This window comes from Sceloporus occidentalis, unplaced genomic scaffold, assembly GCF_023333645.1.
Source record: "Sceloporus occidentalis isolate IW3139 unplaced genomic scaffold, rSceOcc1.0.p SCAF_7, whole genome shotgun sequence".
NCBI classification, from domain to species: Eukaryota; Metazoa; Chordata; class Lepidosauria; order Squamata; family Phrynosomatidae; genus Sceloporus; species Sceloporus occidentalis.
The window spans coordinates 35,453,258-35,474,988 of NW_028316987.1; the positions used below are offsets into that span (position 1 = coordinate 35,453,258).

The following is a 21,731-nucleotide window of genomic DNA, read 5'->3' on the forward strand; positions in this document are numbered from 1 at the left end:
TTTCAAAACTGTGTACTAACAAGGTCAATACGAGTATTTTTTTATCTTGACCCACGGGGGAAATTATTTTAAGGAACAGGGTTTTTTGGCTTTGGGTTTGTTTGTTTGTTTTGTTTTGTTTTTCGAGAAGTTCTTAAATAATGTCAAAAAAAACTTGTGTATTATCAAGGAACTGGCTGCTTGGGATGCCATGATATTTATGCCAAACTAATTGCTTAGTTACAAATGTCAAAGACTTTAATGGTAAATGATACATATAGTTTATAGACTTATTTCTAATTAATTATATTTGTTTTCATCACAGGACATAGGTTTAGCCTACATAAATCATCTAATGGAAACTGGAGATTATGACCTAGCAGCACGGTAATATTTAAAATTTATATGAGCTCAGGGAGGAGGTCACTTACTCCTATGATTTTGTCAGAATTGGGGTGAGGGAAGCATATCCCTGTTTATATGCTGTTTCTCTAAGCAAGTGGTACAGATTTCTGGCAGGCAGGAAAGAGTAGCTTCTGGCCACTTTGGAGTCAGGGCATGCAGATGATGCATGGCCCAAGAGTGGCTGCAAGCCACACAGACAGTGTGCTCAACCAGGAAAAGCCAGCACAAGAAGGAACGGGGAAATTCTGCTCTTTGCCAGTGGCCCAGATTGGGACCAGGCCATGTGGTTGCCACCATCCTGTGCTGACCGAGGGGCGACTGGGGCTGGAGCAGCCTAAGGCTGCTCCAAGCTGCCAGTCTCCATGAACCCATATTGATACTTTATTATAATGTGCAGATTGTTTTCTTACAAGACAAATATTAGAATGCTGTCAGTATAGATGATAATGATTAAAGGGAAGATGCAGCTGACTACTCAGCAACTTTTTGCCCTTGTAACATCCTATGGCCGAGATTCATCTAAGAATTGAATGTTCCATTATATCTTGCAGCTCAGAGTGCATAATGTATTCTGGGTTGTGGTTGTTTAATTGTGACCTCAGTCAGAAGAGATAATATAATCAATGATTCCAAATAAGTTATTATGCAAATAATGATAATGTAAATAAAAGGAGCATGTTTTAGCAGTGGAAGTTTGGTTCATAAACTCTTCTTCTTTCTGTATACATTTTCAATTCAGAAAATGCCAGAAAATACTTGGCAAGAACACAGATCTATGGGAATTTGAAGTACACAGATTTAAAGAAATTGGGCAACTTAAGGTATGTATATCCCCCCCCCAGTAAATTAGTCACCCCACCCATCAATAGTCATCTCCCAGCAACTTACAGAGTTGTATATATGTGGTAGAGTGTGACAGAGGGCCACAACAGATTGGAGACAGATTAGGGCTGCAGCAACCACATGCTGCAGCCCCAATCTACCTTGAAGCTGGCCCAAAAAGTAGCAGAAAAGATCTGCTCCTTTTGGGGCTGGCAAAAAGCCAGCTATGAGGCTCTGCTGAAGTCTGGCAGTGTGCACCATGTAAACTCTGTGCTGTCAGAGCGTCTTGAAGATCGCCACTTCAGGGCGGCTTCAGGACAGCTTCGGGACATGCGGCGTATAAATGCCGCACTCCCAAGCTGCCCAGATGGTGGAAGGTTCACACAAATCAGACCTGCATACATAGTTCCTGCATCACACACAAAATGTGCCTATGCGAATCAACATGCACATATTCCTCTATCACAGTATCACTAGTTGGGAACTAGCATAATATATGCTTTGATTCAAAAACCTAACAGCTTGATATTTGTGGCCAGATTAAAAAAAAGAAAATGGACACAAATTGTTACAAAGATGTTCTTGAAGTTTAATTTTTTAGCACGTTACACAGTTTTCTGGTTCTCATACAAGTCATTGCATGTAAGTAGTGACTGTTAGAGTGTGCCTACCTACATGATGGCATTTTCTCTTTTCCTTTCTCACAGTGTGAACCGTTGTATTTGTTCATGAAAGTTCATGTTTAAGAGAAGAGAGCACAGAAGGCATCTGTAACCCTGTGATTCACATGCTAATGGCACATCCTTTGAATCATTAATAATAGCTCCAAAAACTAATTCAACATCAGTGTAAAAAAATAATGTTTTGTTGTGCATAGCAAAAACCTGGTGGAAGTGGGGTGATTTTTGCCACATCTTGTGGATTATTGGCATAGCAAAGAAAGTATTTAAATGGATTGTGTTTGCTAGCAAGCATTTAAGTTAATAAATTGCCCATGGCATACAGTTCAAAGAGTGTCACTTCCTGAAAAGCAGAAAACGTTTATGCGTGTACCCTTTGATAACATACTCATCTTTTCCTTCCAAGTTTTATGTCTTCCTATTCAAACTCAATGAGCCAGAAGGGACATATTATTAAGATCTTGCAGCAGGTGGTCCCTTGCTGTTTTTTGAACTGTTAAATTTCAGTTCAGGAGTATGTAGGTGTTGCAACATTACAGCTTTTCTCATAACATCTTCCTTCTAAGAGAATTAGAAAAAGAGTGGGAGAGCCAAAAGCACATTTATGGTATTTTTAGGGGACTGGTGTGCACTTTACCAGATTTGATGATAACCTCTCAAGTTAGTTCCACTCTAATAAAGCACCTCACAATATGTATTGTTACAGTTGTGATGTGTTGTTTTCACCATCATCACTCCCTTCTGAATTTATTTCTTTCCTGAATGTGAGTGTCTTGAGCAGATATCTCCACTTATGCTATCCAGCAGACTGTGAAATTTAGAAAATATTTGTAGGTTTTCCCAAAAGCATCTCTGTTAAATTACTGCCTTTCTAAACAGTGGGTTGTTTCCCCTTTTCTGAAAGCACATCACAGAAAGACAGAAGGTACAGTGTGATAAGGCTACTCACTTGCAATGTTAGAACAAGGTATTCTTAATGTGATCTTTCTTGTCTGCCATGGTCTGCAATGATTCTGGGGCTTAATGTACCAGTGCAGACATTCAACATTAATATTCATATATATCTAGTATAATTACATAAAAGAATTTTTATTTCTCTTTTATGTAACATGGCTCTTAGGTCCTTGACTCTGGTACAAGATAGTTTAACCCCTTTTGGCTTTGACTGTTTTGGTTTGTATCACTGAAAGTGCACTGCATTTAGAATTCTCTCAGAATGCCATCTGCTTTGGTAGTGCAGTCTGTGTCAGGATGGAGTTGGACGCAGTTTTGGACAAAACATATGATTTGGTTTGTGGTGATTTTACTTAACTATTAAATTATATCCTCCCTTTCTACTCAAATAGTTTTCAAGGTGATTAACAGTAATAAAATAAACTCTCATAAAGTACAAAATCATAAAATTATGAAAGCAAATTAATTATAAAAAGAAATCATTTAAATATACTTCAATAACAAATAGCACCCACCAGTCAAAACGTACTTCTGCAAACAAGTCAGTTTAACAACACAAAGCCTGTTTGAGTGAAAATTTCCTTGTCTGCCAGCAGAAAGGCAACAGAGATGGTGCTAACCTGATTTGCTTTAGCAAAGAGTTTGACAGCTTGACCAAGAGGACTGTCTTTCAGATCCCCATGAAATGTGCATATACAGAATTTTGCATTGTTTCCCAAAATGATGCAGTGCATAGTTAATGAAGCTATGATAACAAGGGAGTACCATGGTCCAAATAACTGTGCAAAGCAATTTTGAAGTTGCCAAACACCCTCTACTGCTAGGCTCAAACGGGATGTGACTAAAGTACAATCTTTATTACAGCCATTAGGCCAGCACAATTACAAAATTCCAATTTAAGACATAACTTAATTTTATACTAAGACATGTGTCACTCTGACCAAATCTGACATCTCCAAAAATTGAGTTGACATGCTAGCCTTTTCTGTTGAAATGAAAATCTGGGTGTCCAGGTTCAAGTTTGAGTCCAGGAAAACACCCAGATTGCATCCTGAATAAGCAAATATGGAACACAGGTTTTGTTCCAGTTGCTTTATATATCTTTTGACTAACCAGGAGATTCTGTCTTATTTAGATTAAATTCTTAATTGCTTGTCCATACGCAGTCTATTATTGACATCAGACAATGATTTTGAACTTGAATATCTTCCTTGGATTTAGATCAGGGATGGGGAATGTGTGGTCCTTCAGGTACTGTTGGACTGCAATTCCTGCCCTCTCACTAACAGCTGTGTAAACTAGAGATGATGCATGTTGCAATTAAACAACTCCTGGAGGGCAACATGCTTTCCTACCTTGGAGTGAGGTGGAAATGTAGAGTGGGCATCCTCTGCCTGCAGTGGCACCAGATTCCTGTCTCTGATGACTTATTCCAGTGGTTTCACATATATGTTAAATACCATGAGAGATGAGATGAAAGCTTAAGAATAGATCAGGAACCAGTAATTTATCTGTAACCTTGGGGTTGGAAAGCAATGGCAGATTGGGTGAAATGAAAGAATTGCTGTCCTTCTAATTTAACTTTTTTGGGGAAAGCACAGTCCAAAAGGGAGACTTTTTTCTATTGACTAAAGAGCTGAGCTTCCACAGCTTTATGACACTGGCAGCTACAGCAACAGGGAAGAGGGTAGTAATTGCTCTTGTGCAGAGTAGAACAGAGCTTGCACCAGGAGCAAAGTAACTTTTTTTCTAATCTAAAAGGAATGAAAAATATTAGGTATTAGCTATCTGAGATTTTCCCAAATGCAAGTGAATATATTGCATGTGTGCACTCCACAGTTCACAAGGAGCTTGATAAGTCATTTTCTTTGCAGATGTCCCAGAGAAGTAGCAGACCTTCAAGTCCCAAGCTTGTCAGATCTCTAGAGGTTCACTATACGTGGCTGAAAGACTACTTGTACAACAAATACATATGGGAAAGTGCATTCTTTCAAGTGAAGGCTGGATCATACTTTGCTCTGCTTCCTCCCATAGGCTATCAGCCGCTATTTGCCAAGACGAGATTCAGTCCTTAAACCTTTTATCTATGAAATGGTCCTGCATGAATTTCTGGAGAGTGACTATGAGGTACCACATTATTTATCTAAATACCATTGACATGTTATAGTGATCTAATTCTAAGCTAGTGTCTCTACTGCTAAAGCAGAGATCACAGTAAGGTGTAGGACCTGTCATGAAAGCACATGGGTGTCACATAACTTCAACTCTGTGAACCTCCTAAGAATTTTGTATTGGCCTGACAGCACAAATGGAACAACATTTTTCCAACTCAGTGGTTTTCCAACTCACCTATAAGAAATTCAGAGATCCATCTCTCGGTACATCTGCACCACCTCAGTCATGTAGATGCTATATAGACTACACTTAACATAATGAAAGATCCCTAGCCTGTGAATCATATGATTCTATGTATCCAGTGCATTTATCCCCACCCTAGCTCACACCAGGGTAACTGGACAGCAAGAACACCCTCTGGATGTTAGCCACATCTCTTGCTTTATCTGCCTGTCTCAGAGCCAGTCTCAGTAGTGTAAGGCAATATTAAAAAGTAATGTAAATACTTCCTGCAGGTCAATCCATGGCTCATGTGAATGTAAGAACATATGAGCTACACTAGTTCAAAGCAAAGACCGATCTCATGCAGAATTCTATTCACTTATTGGCTATCTAGATTCCTGTGCAGGACATGAATGTAACTGCACCTGATGCCTCATATTCTCCAGCATCCAGTTTTGAGAGGCATATTGTCTTAGATCCGTAGTGGTGAACCTATGACAATGTCTCTGGCACGTGAAGACATTTTGGAGGGCACACAGAGGGATGGGAGGGCAGAGGAAAAGGAGGAATAGGCGTGCACCAGTTCTTTCCCTGCCCTCCTGTGCCTTTAGCTGCCTCTCCAGAGACAGGTAAAGGCCCGGGAGGGTGGGAGAAGAACAGGAACAGGAATGTACCTGTTCCTCCTCTTCCCCCTGCCCTCCTATGTCTTTAGCTGCCTCCTTGTACTGCAGGGGGAGAATGAACACATCCGTGACTGGTCCTTCTCTTCTCCCCCTCCTGGGCCTTCAGTTGACTCTCAGGACACAATTAAAGGCCTGGGAGGGTAGGGGGGAGGAACAGATGCACACCTGTTCTTCCTCTCCCCCCGCCAGTCCTCCCAGGCCTTTAGCTGTCTTGGGGGAAATCCCAGGACTCCCACCCCTGGAAGCCTTGCCCCTGGAAGGTGGATGTTCTGTCTCTGGAGGGCAGAGGTCTCATCCCCCCAGAGGTCGCATTTGCGCCCCCTCCCAGAAGTTTCGGTGCCAGGACACCTTTGAGTTTGGGCACCCGGTCCCTAAAATGTTTGCCATCACTGCTTGGAAACTGAAGATAATAGTTAGCCACCATAACTAGTAGCCATTAGTAGTCTATGACTCTGGGTAATCCTTTTTTACTGTTGTCCAGTTTGGTACATCAGTTCATGCTGTGGCCATGAATCCCATAGTGTACCTGCATCATGTAAAGATATCTGTCCTGAATCTTCCACCTGAATCTCAGTGGATGAGCCCAGATTCCAGGGTTATGAGAAAGAGAGAGCGATAGAGAGAAAGAGAGAGAATCTCTTTATACACTCTTTTCACACCATGTGTAATTGCATACAATTCTGTCATGCCCCTTCTTGCTTGCCCCTTTCCTCTCAGGGTACTTGCTCTAGGTTTTTTATCTCTTTGACTGGTCATTCCATGTGATTTGTTCCTAGCATCTCATATTTAATGCTATTTATCCTCTTACCAGGGAAGTTCTATTTAGCTGTTTTATTAACTAAAAGCACCTAATAAAGTAATAAGGTATTGATTATATACATTAGTTCAATCCACTGCAATCAACAAATAAATGATAGATAAAACACAGTTTATTGCTAGGTATATGGGATTTATTTGCATATCTATCTATCTATCTATCTATCTATCTATCTATCTATCTATCTATCTACAGTATCTGTCTATATTGTTTAAATCCATTATTTTTTAAAGGGAGCTTAGTGTACATAGAATTAATCCATAACATTCTGTATATTGTGTGCATAATATTGAATTATATACCACTCACATTCAGCGTCTTATCAACAGTATTTATATATTCAGTTTTATAAAATGAATAATGAATGGATTTTAAGTGAATTATAACAGCATTATATTACTCAAAGTACTTGCAGGTTAACTTCAGCAACAATGGGTTGAGAACAAAAGAGAGAGGTCCTGTATCATATGTAGGAAATGGCAATGTCTTAAATATAAAGAAAAATGTAAAAGCCTAGCAAAGTGCCATTCATTATTCAGTAAAATTAAAGTATGGGTGGTTGGTTGATTAATAAATTGTTCTACACAAAATTAAAACCAACATTTTTATTTTAAGGGATTTGCAACGTTAATTAAAGAATGGCCTGGGAATCTCTATAACAATGCTATAATTGTCCAAGCAGTTGTGGATCATCTGAAGAAAGATCCACAGAACAGAACCTTGCTGAAGACTCTGGCAGAATTGTAAGTATGGTGTATTGAAATGGCTGCCTTTGATCAAGAATTTTACTACTGTTTCTTTTCTCTTTAAAAAAAAATCAATGGCAATTCCTTTCTTCTATATATTGCTTGTTTCTCTCCATAAAATTAATTTTTCCTTCTGCCACTCAGCCTAATTTTAGCTGGGAGAATATTAAATATATTTTGATAATGTCATTTTGAAAAGCGTTACACCAGTGGAAAGTCTCATTCTGGGGTATCCAGCCATATCTTTCTTCTCTTGCATCACATGTTCTGTGTGTCTGTCTGCAAACCCATCTTTGCAACCTGACTACAATTTTTTTGTAGACCACTTTCTAATTCTGTCCTGTTGGAGCTTGGTTTGCCTCTCCTGGCACCAGGTGCCCATCACATCGATGAGCCTGGCCAAGGTCTGAATCACCACCACCACCACCAAAAGTGGTCTGATATACATGTAAACTGTAGGACTGAGAGGATGGAGGTTGAGATTTCCCATCTCTTACAGGTGGTGGTGGTGTTTGTGTGCCTTCAAGCCATTTCTGACTTGTGGTGACCCTAATGCGAACGTATCATAGGGGTTTCTTGGCAAGATTTGTTCTGAGTGGTTTGCATTTGCCTCCCTCTCAGGTTGAGAGAGGATGACTTACCCAAGGTCATTCAGGGGGAATTCGAATCCTGGTATTCCAGAGTCCTGGTTCTAAATGTAGTAATAATAGTGACTGATGACATTTTTAAATGTCATTTCATAAGACTCTGCCTAATATAGCAATAGAAATGTCTGCTCAGGTTTTGAGAATGTTGTTAACTGCCCTCAAGTCAACCACAACTCATGTGAATGAGGCATCTCCAAGAACCCCTATCATCCACTGCTCTGCTTAGTTCCTGCAAATCCAGGCCTGTGACTTCTGTGATTGAGTCTATCCATCTGATGTGTGGTCTTCATTTCTTTCTGTTGCTTTCTACCTTCCCCAGAATTATTGTCTTTTCTCATGATGTGGCCAAAGTACGACAGCCTCAGTTTTGTCATTTTCTCTTCGAAGGAGAGTTCTTTTTGGCCAGCCACAGTATTCTCAGCATTCTTCTCCAGCACCACAGCTAAAAAGGATTTATTTTCTTTCTGTAGGCTTTTTTTATTGTCCACCTCTCACATCTGTACAATATGATAGGGAATATAATGGCTTGAACAATTCTGACTTCAGTTCTCTGTTGTATATTTTTTACAACAAAATATAAAGTTGTTAACTTTTTACTTTTTTATACTTTAAGATCTTGTCCAGTTCTTGCATAGCTGCCCTTCCCATTCCTAGTTGTGTTCTTGTTTCTTGACTGCAATCTCCATTCTTATCAATGTTTGATTCAAGGTACAACAACTCATTAACTATTATGTTTTTCTCATTATCTAGGCTGAGCTTACCTAGATCCTCTGTGGTCATTATTTTTGTTTTCTTTATGTTCAGCAGTCAGCCTGCCTTTGCAATTTCTTCTTTGGCTTTTGTTAGTAATTCTTCCAAATTGATGATGTTTTCTGCTAGTAATATAGTGTTATCTGCATATCTCAGATTGTAGATGTTCCGTCCTCCTAGTTTCACTCCTCCTCCTGAATCTATTTTCTGTGTGCAGGTTGAACAGGTAAGGTGATAGAATGCATTCTTGCCTGACCCTATATTTCTCCATATTCTGTTTTAAGAGTAGCTTCTTGTCTTAGGTACAGATTTTTCATCAGGGCTATCAAATGTAGTGGCTCCTCCCCTGAATACAATATAAAGCTCTTCATGCTTCTTAAATGAAGAAATGGTTAAGCTTCCTCCCTCCCTCCCTCCCTTCCTCCCTCCCTCCCTTCTCCATTTTGAAGTGGAAGGGGGGCAGGCATCCAAGGATATTGATGAAAAATTAGTTGTTCTTTTGGAAAGGAACACGTGATGCTTGAAAGGATCTTTACATATACAGCACAGGGACTGTGATTTAAAAGGCAAATAAAGCATCCAAATTGCAGTGCAGTTTTTTTTCCAGTTTATAGGGATTTAATTTATTTTTAAAGCAATGCCCATCTTTGGGGAAATTGCTTGTTTCTGACTTGAGCTAAACTTTTTGGTAGTACAGAATGCATATGTATTTCACCCACTTTGAAATGATTAGGCTAAATGTTTACTCCCAGTCATTTTACTCCTCAGGGTAATATTAAAGGTCTCTGTTAATGACCACTGCTGGGAACTGGTGGGTCAACCCTACACTATTTTTAAGTGTATTTCATCTCCTTCTGCTTTGGCACTGTGTTGTCAACATAGAAATATCCCCCTCCTCTTTTTGTATATCTCTTGGCCTGAGCCAAAAGTGAAATTATTTCAGATGGGTTGCCTGTATTTTGCTGTTTATTTTGAACTGCAACTTCACATTATTTTTCTCTTTTTAAAAGGCCTTTCAGGGGGTGTACCTCTGGATGTAGAGAAAGAGAGAGTAAGAAGAATGCTTTAAGGGTAGTCAACCTGAGTATAAAGAAGTTCAGGTCACTTTCTAGATTCTCTCTGTCTGTCTGTCTATCCTCTTTCTATATTCCTAAATTGATCTGAAATTCTTTACTACTCAGGTTGCTGGATACCTTTGAAGCATTTCTTAATCAGAACATGTGGCATAGGTTATGGATCATTGGGATGACTGTATGGAAGAAACTAAAGAGAAAAAAAGAAAAAAGGCATCCAATTGCTTTTTTTAAAAAATGCATATAGTTGAGAAGTGTTTCCCATTATTGGGAATGATGGTAGACTATTTAAGCCATTTGTGTTCACATTCTGGTGGATAGCTTTTTCAAAAGATCCACATCCAAGTCTGTTGTAACATATGATCCTCTTTATCAGGTACACCTATGACCAACGCTACAGAAAGGCCCTTGAAATTTACCTCACACTGAGACATAAAGATGTTTTCCAGCTGATCCACAAACACAATCTTTTCAGCTCCATCAGGGACAAAATTGTTCTGCTAATGGAGTTTGATTCAGAGGTATGATGGCTTTCAAGTGTTTTTTTAACACTTCTTTGTCTGTAAGAATTTTAACAGAGTTAAGAAATGTAATCTTACCATTTGAACTTCATATTTTGGATAAAGTCTCATGGATAAAAATTTAGAGAGCCAAATGGTTGAATACATTTTATATTTCCAAATCTTTTCTGTATTGCTGACTCCTTTTTTCTTCAAGGGACCCTAAAAATGTTTACAATTGTGATCACATAACACTGGGAAAATAATTCATATTTTGTATTACTTGTATCCATAAATTTGCAAGGAAGTGTTCACATATTTGAAAGATCACTATAAAACACAGAGAGACCAAATATAAGACACTTGCAATATGCATTAGCTGAAAGAAACCCACAGTCTTTCTAAATAAATACAAAGCATGGGTCAAAGTTCTAATTATATAAGGGAGGAAATTAAATTCACTACACACCATACGTGCGATGTAGGTATTCTCCACATATTCCAAATTCGGTGGTGGTTAACTTACTATTGAAAGATTACACATACTTCAAATTGCATTAAAGAAATTAATTGACTCTGCCATGGCAAATTCCCTTTCATTTCAGTTGGACAAAACCCTATGGAGTAGGGAATACTTTGATTGGAGAAGCGCTGGATCTGCTTTCACTTTGTCCACTCAGTTGCTGTTTCTTACGTCTTTATCTAGATAGACTATTTGTATCTTATATCCCAATCAGTTTTTATTTTTCCTTGGGAAAAATCCAGGCTCTTACGCTCCTCCCTTGCCTTTCTTGCCATGAGGAAAATTAATATCCTAGATTTATTGAAATTAATGGCTTATTATAGGGTGAGCAACCTTTCTGGCCCCAAGGACCAAATGAGTATCAGGTTGGGAGCCACATAGGTGGTTGAATGCACACACAACCAGATGGATGAACACGGTAAAAGCCTCTAACTGTGCCCCATCCCAGCAATCCTGCTCAAAACTGTAATGTCTCTACTGAGATTAACTGTATTTGGTTGACAGTCTCAATAAATGTAGTGTCCCTTCAGAGGACCAATAAATATGATTGGTTCAGGGGATCTAATAAATATGATGTTGATTCAGTTATCCATTCATACTGAGAGCAACTCATAAATATGGTTTAGCTGTTCACTTCTTTTTTCAATGAAAAGAACAGGGTAGGATATTTGCACATCTGCAGCCCTCTTCCTAAGGGAAATGTCATCCTAGTAGGCATCAGGATGAAATTGATGTAAAGAAATTTGGTTAATTTACACAAGAATTAGTATTTTCATGGTTTTCACTTTTATTAAGTGTTCTAATGTAATGAATCTGTAGCTACATCTATACAGATAAAGCCTACAAACCAACACGCTTCCCAAAGCAAAGAAAGAATGTTTCACTCTCTTCAAATGCCAACTGTCTTGGCTGGCAAAGGGAACCCTGATTTGCACTGTGGATTGCAGTTTTAGGCATTATGGTCTAAAAGACACTGCAGAAATAATCCAATTTGAGACCACTTTAACTGCTCTGGCTCAGTACTAGGGAATCCTGGGAATTGTAGTTTCTTGTGGCACCAGAACTTTCTGTTAGAGAAGGCTAAATGACTCACAAAACTAGTTCACAGAATTCCCTAGCATTGAGCCAGAGCAGTTAAAGCAGTCTCAAACTGGATTATTTCTGCAGAGTATTTTGGAACTATGATAAAACAGCATCTTCGTTATCGCACCTATATTAGCTGCTTTCTTCTTCACATCTTATACCTTGTATCATAAACCATATAGCAATATTCATTGTCTGCAAGACAAAGAGTTTAATCAAAATCTGTATGCATGTACATCTATATTTTTAACTTTTTGTTTTTGCTTGTATATGTATATTCCATAGAACTACTTTGTGGCAAATTTGCTGGTGTTCCTTACACCACAAAAAGATGCCCATGTAATAACTTGAAAATAGTCTGTGATACATATTTTATTGCACTGTTGTCTTTATAAACAGATTAGACAAGCCAAAATCTATCCATTTTTAGGTAAGATGAAAGGAAGATAAGATTTTTTTTAATGTAAAATTCTTGCTGGAAGATAAATGCCTGAATGTCACTCTTGTAGTTGCCAAATTTCTCTTTGATGCAGCTAGGATTAGAACCCTGTATGTACACAGGACACTTAAAGTTGACCAATTTTTGTGATTCTTGAACTAGTGTGGAAAATTTTATTTGGGGAATTTAATAACATGTATATTTTGATTGAGTACTTAAATTTTGGGACTATGGACCCAAATTAAATTATGACTGACTGGCTGTCTGGCTGGCTTTTTCTTTTGTTTTTGTTTTAGAAAGCAGTTGACATGCTTTTGGATAATGAAGACAAAATCTCTGTAAGTATAACGAGTTCATTATTCTGTTGTTGGCAGGTTACCTCCTGTCACCACTTCTAAATAATGAGAGCAAGACTTTGGCCAGAGAAGTAGCCGTGACTTATTCCTTAATTCTCTTTCCTTTTAGATTGATAAAGTTGTGGAAGAATTGAACAACAGGCCTGAATTACAGCATGTGGTAAATATGGTGGTTTTTGTACGGATCTCCAATAGGTGCCACCTGAGGCATAAAGAGAAAAATATTTCTACTTAAAGGCTTCTAACTAGTCTCTGCCTTCAACAGTAGTGATGAAAGTGTCATGTTACAGAATAATTTCATGGGCAAAACTCAAGGACTGTCTTTTGATTAGCAACGTCTGCAATCAAACATGAGAAAAATAAGCTCCTACCTTTATTAAATGATTTAGCCCTAGACTAAGTCCTCTGTTATAGGTGTGAGCAGCTTGGATGGGGCTGAAATCCAGCAGGGACAGCAGCAGTCCTAAATATTGGGGGTAGACTGGTGGGAGGAGCACAAAGTGGCTGGATGTCTCTGATTTGGAAAGCGAAGATGGGGCACTTTTTCAGGCTGTGAGCTGCAGGAAGGGCTTTGGAATGCACTATTCCATCTCTGCTCTATAGTAACAAAGCTGCAGAATTATCTGGGCTGACAGATGTTGGATGTACCACACTATAACTGACCAACCTCTTTGGGCCTATCAAAAATTAGTGCACCTTCCCAAACTCTCTGCCTTCCCTACAATTTCTACTATCCTTATTTATTGGCCATATTGGCTGGGACTGAAAGGCATTGTAATCCAAAACATCTGGGAGGTGCTGGGTTGCAGAGGTCTGACTCTTTCTGGATGTATCTCATTATAGTCTCTGAAATTCATGAAAAGTCAATCTGTCCATGGATGACAAGACTTAAGACAGCAAGGTTTAGCCTGAGCACTTTTCAAGAATAAAGTTTCATCTGGCCATCTTTTGTGCTTGAGGACTAGGTTCCCAGAAAGATATGAAAGAGTGCTGAAAAATTCTCAGCCTGACTCACCTCCCAAAATCTGAGCATAATTTTGTCACTGTAACTTGAAATAGAGTTCTTTTGTATTGTAAATTGCCAATTTGCAGGACTGTAGCTGTAATTTCTGAATTTCTTCAGATCAATGATAGAATCATGTCAGTGAAAACTGTGACATTTTCAAATAGTGAACGCCAGACCATCATAAAGTTCCTATTCCAGCAGAAGAAAACTCCAAAGGAAATGAATATATGATGAATATATGATGTAAACATGGAATGACAAGTGCCCATAATACCCAGCTCTGAAGAAGTGGTCTGCCTACTTTCATTGTGAAGATTTTCAGACTGAAGATGCAGCAAGGTCTGGGAGGCCTTCAAAACTCCTGAAATTGTTGAGCATGTTGATGACCTGATTTTGGCAGATTGGTGAATCTCAGCTAAAGCAGTTGCTGAGGCACTAGAGATAGCCCAGGAACACACTGGGTTTATAATTCCTGAGCAGTTGGCTATGCAGAAGCTGTCAGCCAAGTGGGTACTGAAATGTTTCAATGCTGACCAGAAACAAAATTGAGTGAGTCCTTCCAAGTTGATTTTGCAGCATTTTGAGCCACCTAGTGATACTTTCTGGAACGATTCATCATTGTTGATGAAACATAGCTATATGACTATGATCTGGAGACCAAACAACAGTCCTTGCAGTGGTGAGATTCAGATTCTTCACAGCCAAAGAAATTCAAAACTCAAAGATCAACGAGAAAGGTCATGGCCACAGTTTTTTGATGACTGACTATCTCCAGAAGGCCAAACAGTTAATGGAGAATACTACCATATATACTCGTGCATAAGTCGGCCTCATGTATAAGTTGAGGGCAAAATCATGGATTTTGATATGACCCATGGATAAGTCAAGGGTCAAACTCAGGTGCATGTAACAAAAATTTTAAATAGAGGGGGAAAAACACCACTTTGCTCTCTCCTTCTACCTGTCTACACCTCTCCCAGGAGTCACAGTCTGGGCATGCAAAATGTGGACACAGACCTCCAGTTTCCCTCCCTTCCCCAAAACTTTCCCCAAGGCTGATGGCTTGCGAAAAGGGGGACAGAGACCTCTGATTTCCCTCCTCTCTCTCCTCCACAGCTTTCCCAAGGCTCACAAAGAAGTATTACGGTATTGACCCGTATATACAGTTGATCCTTCTTATACACAGATTTTTTTATACATGGATTCAAGCATCCACAGTTTGAAAATGTTAAAAAAAAGTATAAATTTCAAAAATCAAACCTTGATTTTCCAATTTTTATAAGGGACACCATTTTGCTATGTCATTATATTTAATGGGGCTTGAGCATACACTGATTTTGTTATCCACAGGGGATCTTGGAACCAAACCCCAGCATATAACAAGGGTCCACTGTACATCTGCCTAGGATTTTGGAGCCCATTTTTGGGCTTAAATTTTTCAATGTATAGATGAGTATATACAGTACTCTAACTTTCTGTGCTGATTAAAGGACACATTGAAGGAAAATCGACAAATAAAAGTGTTCTCTTTTTGCTGGACAATGCACCTGCTGACAAGTCTGGCAAGATAATTGATGTTTTGAACAGAGGTTTGAATACACAGACCATTCACCCTGCTTACCAGATCTTACTCTGTCTAACCATTTCCTGTTTCCAAACCTTTAAAAAAGAGTTTGAAAGGAAGAAAAATTTCAAATGAATCAGAGATAATAGCAGCCTCAGAGCAGTATTTCAGTGACCAGATACCAGATTTCATTATTATTATTATTATTATTATTATTGAAGCGTTAAAGAAACCTGAGAAACGATGTGCCAAGTGCATCAAACTTTGGGTGAATGGGTGGAATAGCCGGCAAGTTTCATGGCTGTAGGTCATTTCCTTCTTGGTTGGGTGGAGAACTTTTCAGCACCCTGTCATACTATTTCAGACAATGTGAAGTGTTAGCCTGAAGTGGGAATATTTAGGCAGAAGAATTGTCAGATGTGGGGAAGGAATACTGATTATTATTATTATTTTGTAAAGATCTCATTCCCATCCCTTGTGATATAAAGAACACATGGAGTTTTGCATTTACATCTAATTTTGGCATAAATTATGCTTATCAGTTTTTCAGGGCTAGAATATTTTGTCAAGATTAATATAGACTTGTCTAGGAAGAACACCTAATTTTAAGTGTTCATGTCTTTGTGCTTCTACTTGGTTTTGTAGTATTTGCATAAATTGTTCAAGAGGGATCATCACAAAGGACAAAAGTATCATGAAAAACAAATCAGCCTCTATGCAGAATATGACCGGCCAAACCTACTTCCATTTCTCAGAGACAGCACCCACTGCCCTTTAGAAAAGGTAAGGATTGTATCTTAAAATATCTCCTTCTTTGAGTGGATATGAAAGCTATTAGTTATGTGGCTTCTGTGGGGATTTCAAAGGTTTGCTCATGACTATGGGACACTTTGGCTTTTGCTAACAAAAGTATTACCAAATGGTTTTTTTCCCCATTTGTAATTCCATTTCAACTTGTATTAGCTACTCTATGGGTAATGCTGTCCTCTGCTGGAAAATATGAGAATTGCACAAGTCTTTTTTCTGGACTTGGAAGTAATTCTTTGACAGGGACATGGTTTTTCCTCCCATTTTTACTTGTTGCTGTTTTAGTTTAAATCCTTAATATACTTAGTTTCTAGTCTTAAGGCGCACTTGATAATGTTAAATATAATAACAAAAGATATCATAAAAATAGTGGCAGTATAAAATGAAAGAAAAAAGCGAGCATCTCACTAGGATAAAATCATATACCTAAAAAATTAATTAAAAGGACAAAGGTGCCAAAAAGACTCTTCTAATAAGGTTAATATATTTAGGATAAATGCCTGGAGAATGGTTTTATTAGGCAAAACAAAAAGCAAAAAGAAAAAGAATTCTTCCTGAACTGTATCTCTTCAAATTGCAAGTGGGAAAATTGCATATCTCTATGCTTCTCTTTTTAAACATTCCTTCTCATGCCAAGATTCCTAGTAAAAGGGCTTTTGTTTGTTTGTTTGTTTGTTTAAAGATAGAACAGTCTTCAGACATGCAGTCCGCACTTACAGTCTCTTTGATCAGGGAAAAAATCCTATTTATGGGGAGGGGAGGAGAGGGGGGGTTGTATTTCATTGAGTCCCCATATGGGCATCCTTTAACAAGAATATTTTCACTGCCTGGAAATTTTTCATTCTATATCTTTTTCATTATTGTGATTCCTTGTAGAATGATATATGATAGGAATAGGAAAGACAACTTCGTTCTTAAAGCAGGAAGGAGAAGGAAGCACATTATGTAAGAAAACACCTGGGTTTCTACATGGTGTCTCCGTACCTGAGAGCAGCAGCCACACAAATGCATCTGTAGGGCGGCATTCACACTGTAGAAATAATCCAGTTTGACGCCACTTTAACTGACATTCCGGAAAATTCACTTTTATAAGGCATTTAGCTGTCTCTGTCAGAGAACTCTGGTGCCAGAACAAACTACAATTCCCAGAATTCTATAGCATTGAGCCATGGCAGTTCAAATGGTGTCAAACTGGATTATTTCTGCAGTGCAAATGCAGTGTAGGATGCATGTGTTCATCAGCGGGTGTTTGCCACATTCAGATCTTTCACTTTAGCTATACATGTAACACATATTTAGTGTACTTTTCAAAAATTATTTGGTGAAGAACTTCCAAAAATGTTGCTGGAAGAATATAAATAAAATTGCTAATGATCCTTGAGGTTTTGCCAAAACAGCAGTGCAGTTCTCTATATGTCTGCTTAGAAGTACCTAGTTAGCCTAATATCTTAATAAATGAATGTAGTGGGAATAGTTTAGGTTGCTATATTATTCTCATTTAAGTAGTAAGAAATCCAATCAAACTCAGTAGGAAATATGTCAACGTATATGTATGTAATGTTGAACTCATTATTGTTTTGGGAAGAAGTTGGTTTAGAACTCTTTATAACTATGCCCTATTATTGTACCAATTTTACAATTTAAGGCTCTGGAGATCTGCCAGCAAAGAAACTTTGTAGAAGAAACAGTTTATCTTTTGAGTAAGTACCTACATATTGAGGAACAGCAATGTCCTTTTTGTCTTTTATTCAAAGATGAAATTTTCAAGCCAGTATTTCTAGGATCTGGATTTTTAAATCTCTCCTAGTCCTGAAAGCTAGTTGAGTGAGATTCTTCTTAAAGTCAGGGGGAAATCTGAAACAACTCATGATTGCCATGCTTGTCTCACCTCTAGCTTCTGAATATCAACCCAAGTATGAAGGTTCTCCAGTGCTCTTGAACATGACAAATCTCTAGGTGAAATGAAGACACTGTTGCAACAGCCACCAAAAATGTTTTTCTTCATGTTCTTGCTCTTCTAATATTATTAAATAATGGTGCCGTGAAAGATATAGAAATTATTCTGAGCATGAAAATTTGTTTTTAGCAAGACCATTCCTTCATGTCAGTCCTAAAATTATACATGCACATTCTAATCCTAAATTGAGAGTCTGCTATTTCTGAGCTTTACAGTGCAATCCTTCGTGGTTTCTCAGTATGGCTTACTCCCACATCAGTATCTATACAGAAGATTGCAGCCTTAGTCTAGCCCCACTCTGCTATTCCCACCACATTTTTAGAGATTATCTCTGGCCCATACTAGAGGACTAAACTCTTACTGTTAGTTAATAACTGATCCTTGTTTACTCTCTTGCAGCAATTGAGATGTATTCAGGCTCCATTGATTTCACTTGGATTGATAGAAACTCCTTTAATTCAGAGAGATACTCATTTGTGTTGCTACAAAGATTAGACTTGAGATGGTACATTTTAAAATAATCAAACAGAGGATGAAATTTTCCCTACACGAGGCACTCAAGATGTGCCCTTTACAGATTGTTCTTTTACAATTCTCAATTTCTTTTACCTTTCTAGGTAGAATGGGCAACAGCCGAAGTGCTCTGAAGATGATCATGGAGGAATTAAATGATGTAGATAAAGCTATTGAGTTTGCTAAAGAGCAAGATGATGCAGAACTTTGGGAAGACCTCATCTTATTTTCCATTGACAAACCACGTAAGCAAAGTCAACTTTGCTTTTAAAAAAAAAATCCTTTGTCATGCTTGTGAATATTCACAAATGCAATGAGATTTCCTTCTCCTCCCCTGCCTTACTTCTGAAAAACTTCTCTGAATAGTTCACCATCAGTTCACCCATTGGACCAACAGCACTGGATCCTAATCAGTTTGTAGCCATGTGTTTGAATGAGTGAGGGAATATATATGCGGTTTAATTAAATATGAAAAGAACAGGAAAAGCAATATAATGTATGCCTTGATAGTATAAAAAGAATACTGTCAGATTGGTTTGGCCCATTTGTTCACTAGAAGCAAACTGAATTGCAGTATAATTACTATAGTTAAATTGCAGTGTAATCACTGAAGTACTACAGCATACTAAATAAATGACATCTCATTCTGCAGCATCTGGCACTGATAAACATAAATGATGATATTATTCCACAGCTGCTGGGACACATGCTGTTGCCTGCTACATTCAGTGAAATGCTAGCATGTATTTCTGTTTCTGAGTATTCTCCATAAAGATCCTTGGGCATCACAGGTGAAAAGTTACATGCAATATGCTGATAGAAATGAACTTAAATTAGAAAAGTAGATCTTCTGCCAACACACCAATTTATTTCTTATTCATTCCTAAGAGTACTGAATGCCACCTGAGAGACCAACTCTGTCTTGAAAATGAGTGAGACCCTCCCTTATTTCCTATTTGATTATCAGTTCTCCATATGAAAGAGATATATTTCAAGACCGTACCAGTTTATTATTATTATTTAAAATCACAGGTGTTTGTACCATTTATAGATGTATCTCTTTCATACAAGGTTCATTGGGATGTTTTTTGGGTTTTGCCTTTGCTCTAGACCAGCATTAGTTCAACATTACATCCTCTCAGTACCAGTTTGGTGGGTGGAATGAGAAGAAAGATGCTGTTGCCCTCATTTTCTTGTGTTGATGCTGATGTACATTTCCTGTGGACTATTGATGTTTAGTCAATGGGAGCAAAATCCATGACTGTAGGGATGGGATGGGCATCTATTTGATCAAACATGGCTCTTCTTCTGTTCTTCTGATATTCAATTAAGAGCCATCTTTGTGTTTCCACAGCTTTTATTACTGGCCTGTTAAATAATATTGGGACCCATGTCGACCCAATCTTACTGATCCACCGCATTAAGGAAGGAATGGAGATTCCAAACCTGAGAGATTCACTGGTAAAAATTCTTCAAGATTACAATTTACAGGTAACGTTTTCCTGGTTTTCTTTCTAGCTTTGCCTATTCCTCCTCTTGCTTAATTTTGCCTTGAAGGATAGAAGGAGTGCAGTCAATTAAGGAAGTCAGTAACAGTTAAAAGAGGAATTTTGCCATGATACATATGTTGTTGTTGCTGCTGTGTGCCTTGAAGTCATTTCCAACTCATGGTGATCCTAAGGTGAACCTATCACAGAACTTTCTTGGCAAGATTTGTCCAGAGCAGGTTTGGCACTTCTTTCCTCTCAGGCTGAAAGAGCGTGACGTGTGTAGTGTCACAGGTATGTTATAATGTTCTATGTGACTTTATATTGCTACCTAATGATATAGAACTGTTATTACCCTTTTCCCCATTGCTGCTGAATGTCACCATTATTTTCAGTATAGCCTCCAAAAAGAAAGAAAGAAAGAAATTGTAGTGGCAGATTGTGCCAATGCTTATTTAGAGATAACAGACTTTGGGTAAGATACAGATGCAGTAGAATTCTCAGTACAATTCAGTGCACTGAGTTCAAGACACTGCTGGTATTTAATGCTAAGTCAAAATTCAGAAAAAGTAGACTGTATCAACGCTTCTGAAACACTTGCCAGCAAAATTGGATCTGATTCTGCATTGCGTTTATTTTGTAAATGTTTGCTTCACCAGTGCATTAGATCTCTTCTGCCCTTCCTTTTTCGCTGGTCTTTATAATGCTGTTCATTGAGATAAACTCTCCAGCAAACAGTGGCACTTTCCAAAAACAGGTGTCTTTAATCTGAGAACATGTGGCACTGGAATTTTACATAGGAGGATTTCAGCTACCTTGAAGTAGTTTTCAAACATTATCATATTGCAGCATAAAAAGGAAAATGGAAGCAGGGGAGAAGAAGAAAAGAAGAAAAGAAACTTCTACTAACTTGAAGTTTTTTCTGTCTCGGCCTGCTGCTAGCTGGGACATGAAAAGTCCCTATGAAAGTGTGTAAAGAAACAGTCACATTTGGGTGTGGTCCCATCATCATTGTGCATTTCTGTTGATACACAATGCATGCCTTCACTTTTGTTGCTGGGAATAGAACTAAGCATGGTAGTAGAGTTTGTAGCTCTAATAAAAAACATGATCCATGCCTTGGTACCCTCTACCCATCTCACCAACAGATCCCCAGTAAAAAAGAAATCCATTAGAGATGATTAAGATGATTCCAAGGCATGTGACCTGGTTACATTTGTTATCTTGATGCATTTTAGTTTTAGAACACTGCCTTGGGGTCCACCATAATGCTTAGAGGAGGAGTATGATGATCACTAAATTTAGTAATGCCATTGTCATTGCTGGGAATGATTTAAGTCTACCTAATAATGGCAGTACCATGAGATGAAGGTGTTCCAATATTCATGGCTAGGCAAGACATAGTTGTCTGTCTGGAATTAAATAGAAAGTAAGTTAAAGCTGCATTCTAAAAGTGCTTGTATTTTATATCTGTTTTCAATGAGATGAATATTAAATCATAAATAAAGTAGACTACTGACAACTGCAGTTTAATTTATATAGCCATAAAATTGTGCATTCTCTTAAAGTGGAGCCACTCATGCATCAAAAGTGACACATGCCT

The 21,731-nt window shown here is 38.2% G+C and overlaps 1 protein-coding gene across 2 annotated transcripts in view; it reads left to right on the forward strand.

The window, feature by feature from the left end:
* Window positions 1-21,731, forward strand: part of LOC149309501 (vacuolar protein sorting-associated protein 41 homolog) — a 121,454-nt gene that overhangs the window by 88,391 nt on the left and 11,332 nt on the right. For both annotated transcript variants that reach the window (XM_089532575.1, XM_089532576.1), the window contains 11 exons: window positions 305-366; window positions 1,124-1,205; window positions 4,875-4,967; window positions 7,293-7,420; window positions 10,270-10,414; window positions 12,735-12,776; window positions 12,904-12,954; window positions 16,010-16,147; window positions 17,817-17,871; window positions 18,746-18,886; window positions 19,996-20,132. In XM_089532575.1, coding sequence (XP_089388701.1) covers window positions 305-366; window positions 1,124-1,205; window positions 4,875-4,967; window positions 7,293-7,420; window positions 10,270-10,414; window positions 12,735-12,776; window positions 12,904-12,954; window positions 16,010-16,147; window positions 17,817-17,871; window positions 18,746-18,886; window positions 19,996-20,132 — 1,074 coding nt within the window. The remainder of the gene's footprint in view (window positions 1-304; window positions 367-1,123; window positions 1,206-4,874; window positions 4,968-7,292; window positions 7,421-10,269; window positions 10,415-12,734; window positions 12,777-12,903; window positions 12,955-16,009; window positions 16,148-17,816; window positions 17,872-18,745; window positions 18,887-19,995; window positions 20,133-21,731) is intronic.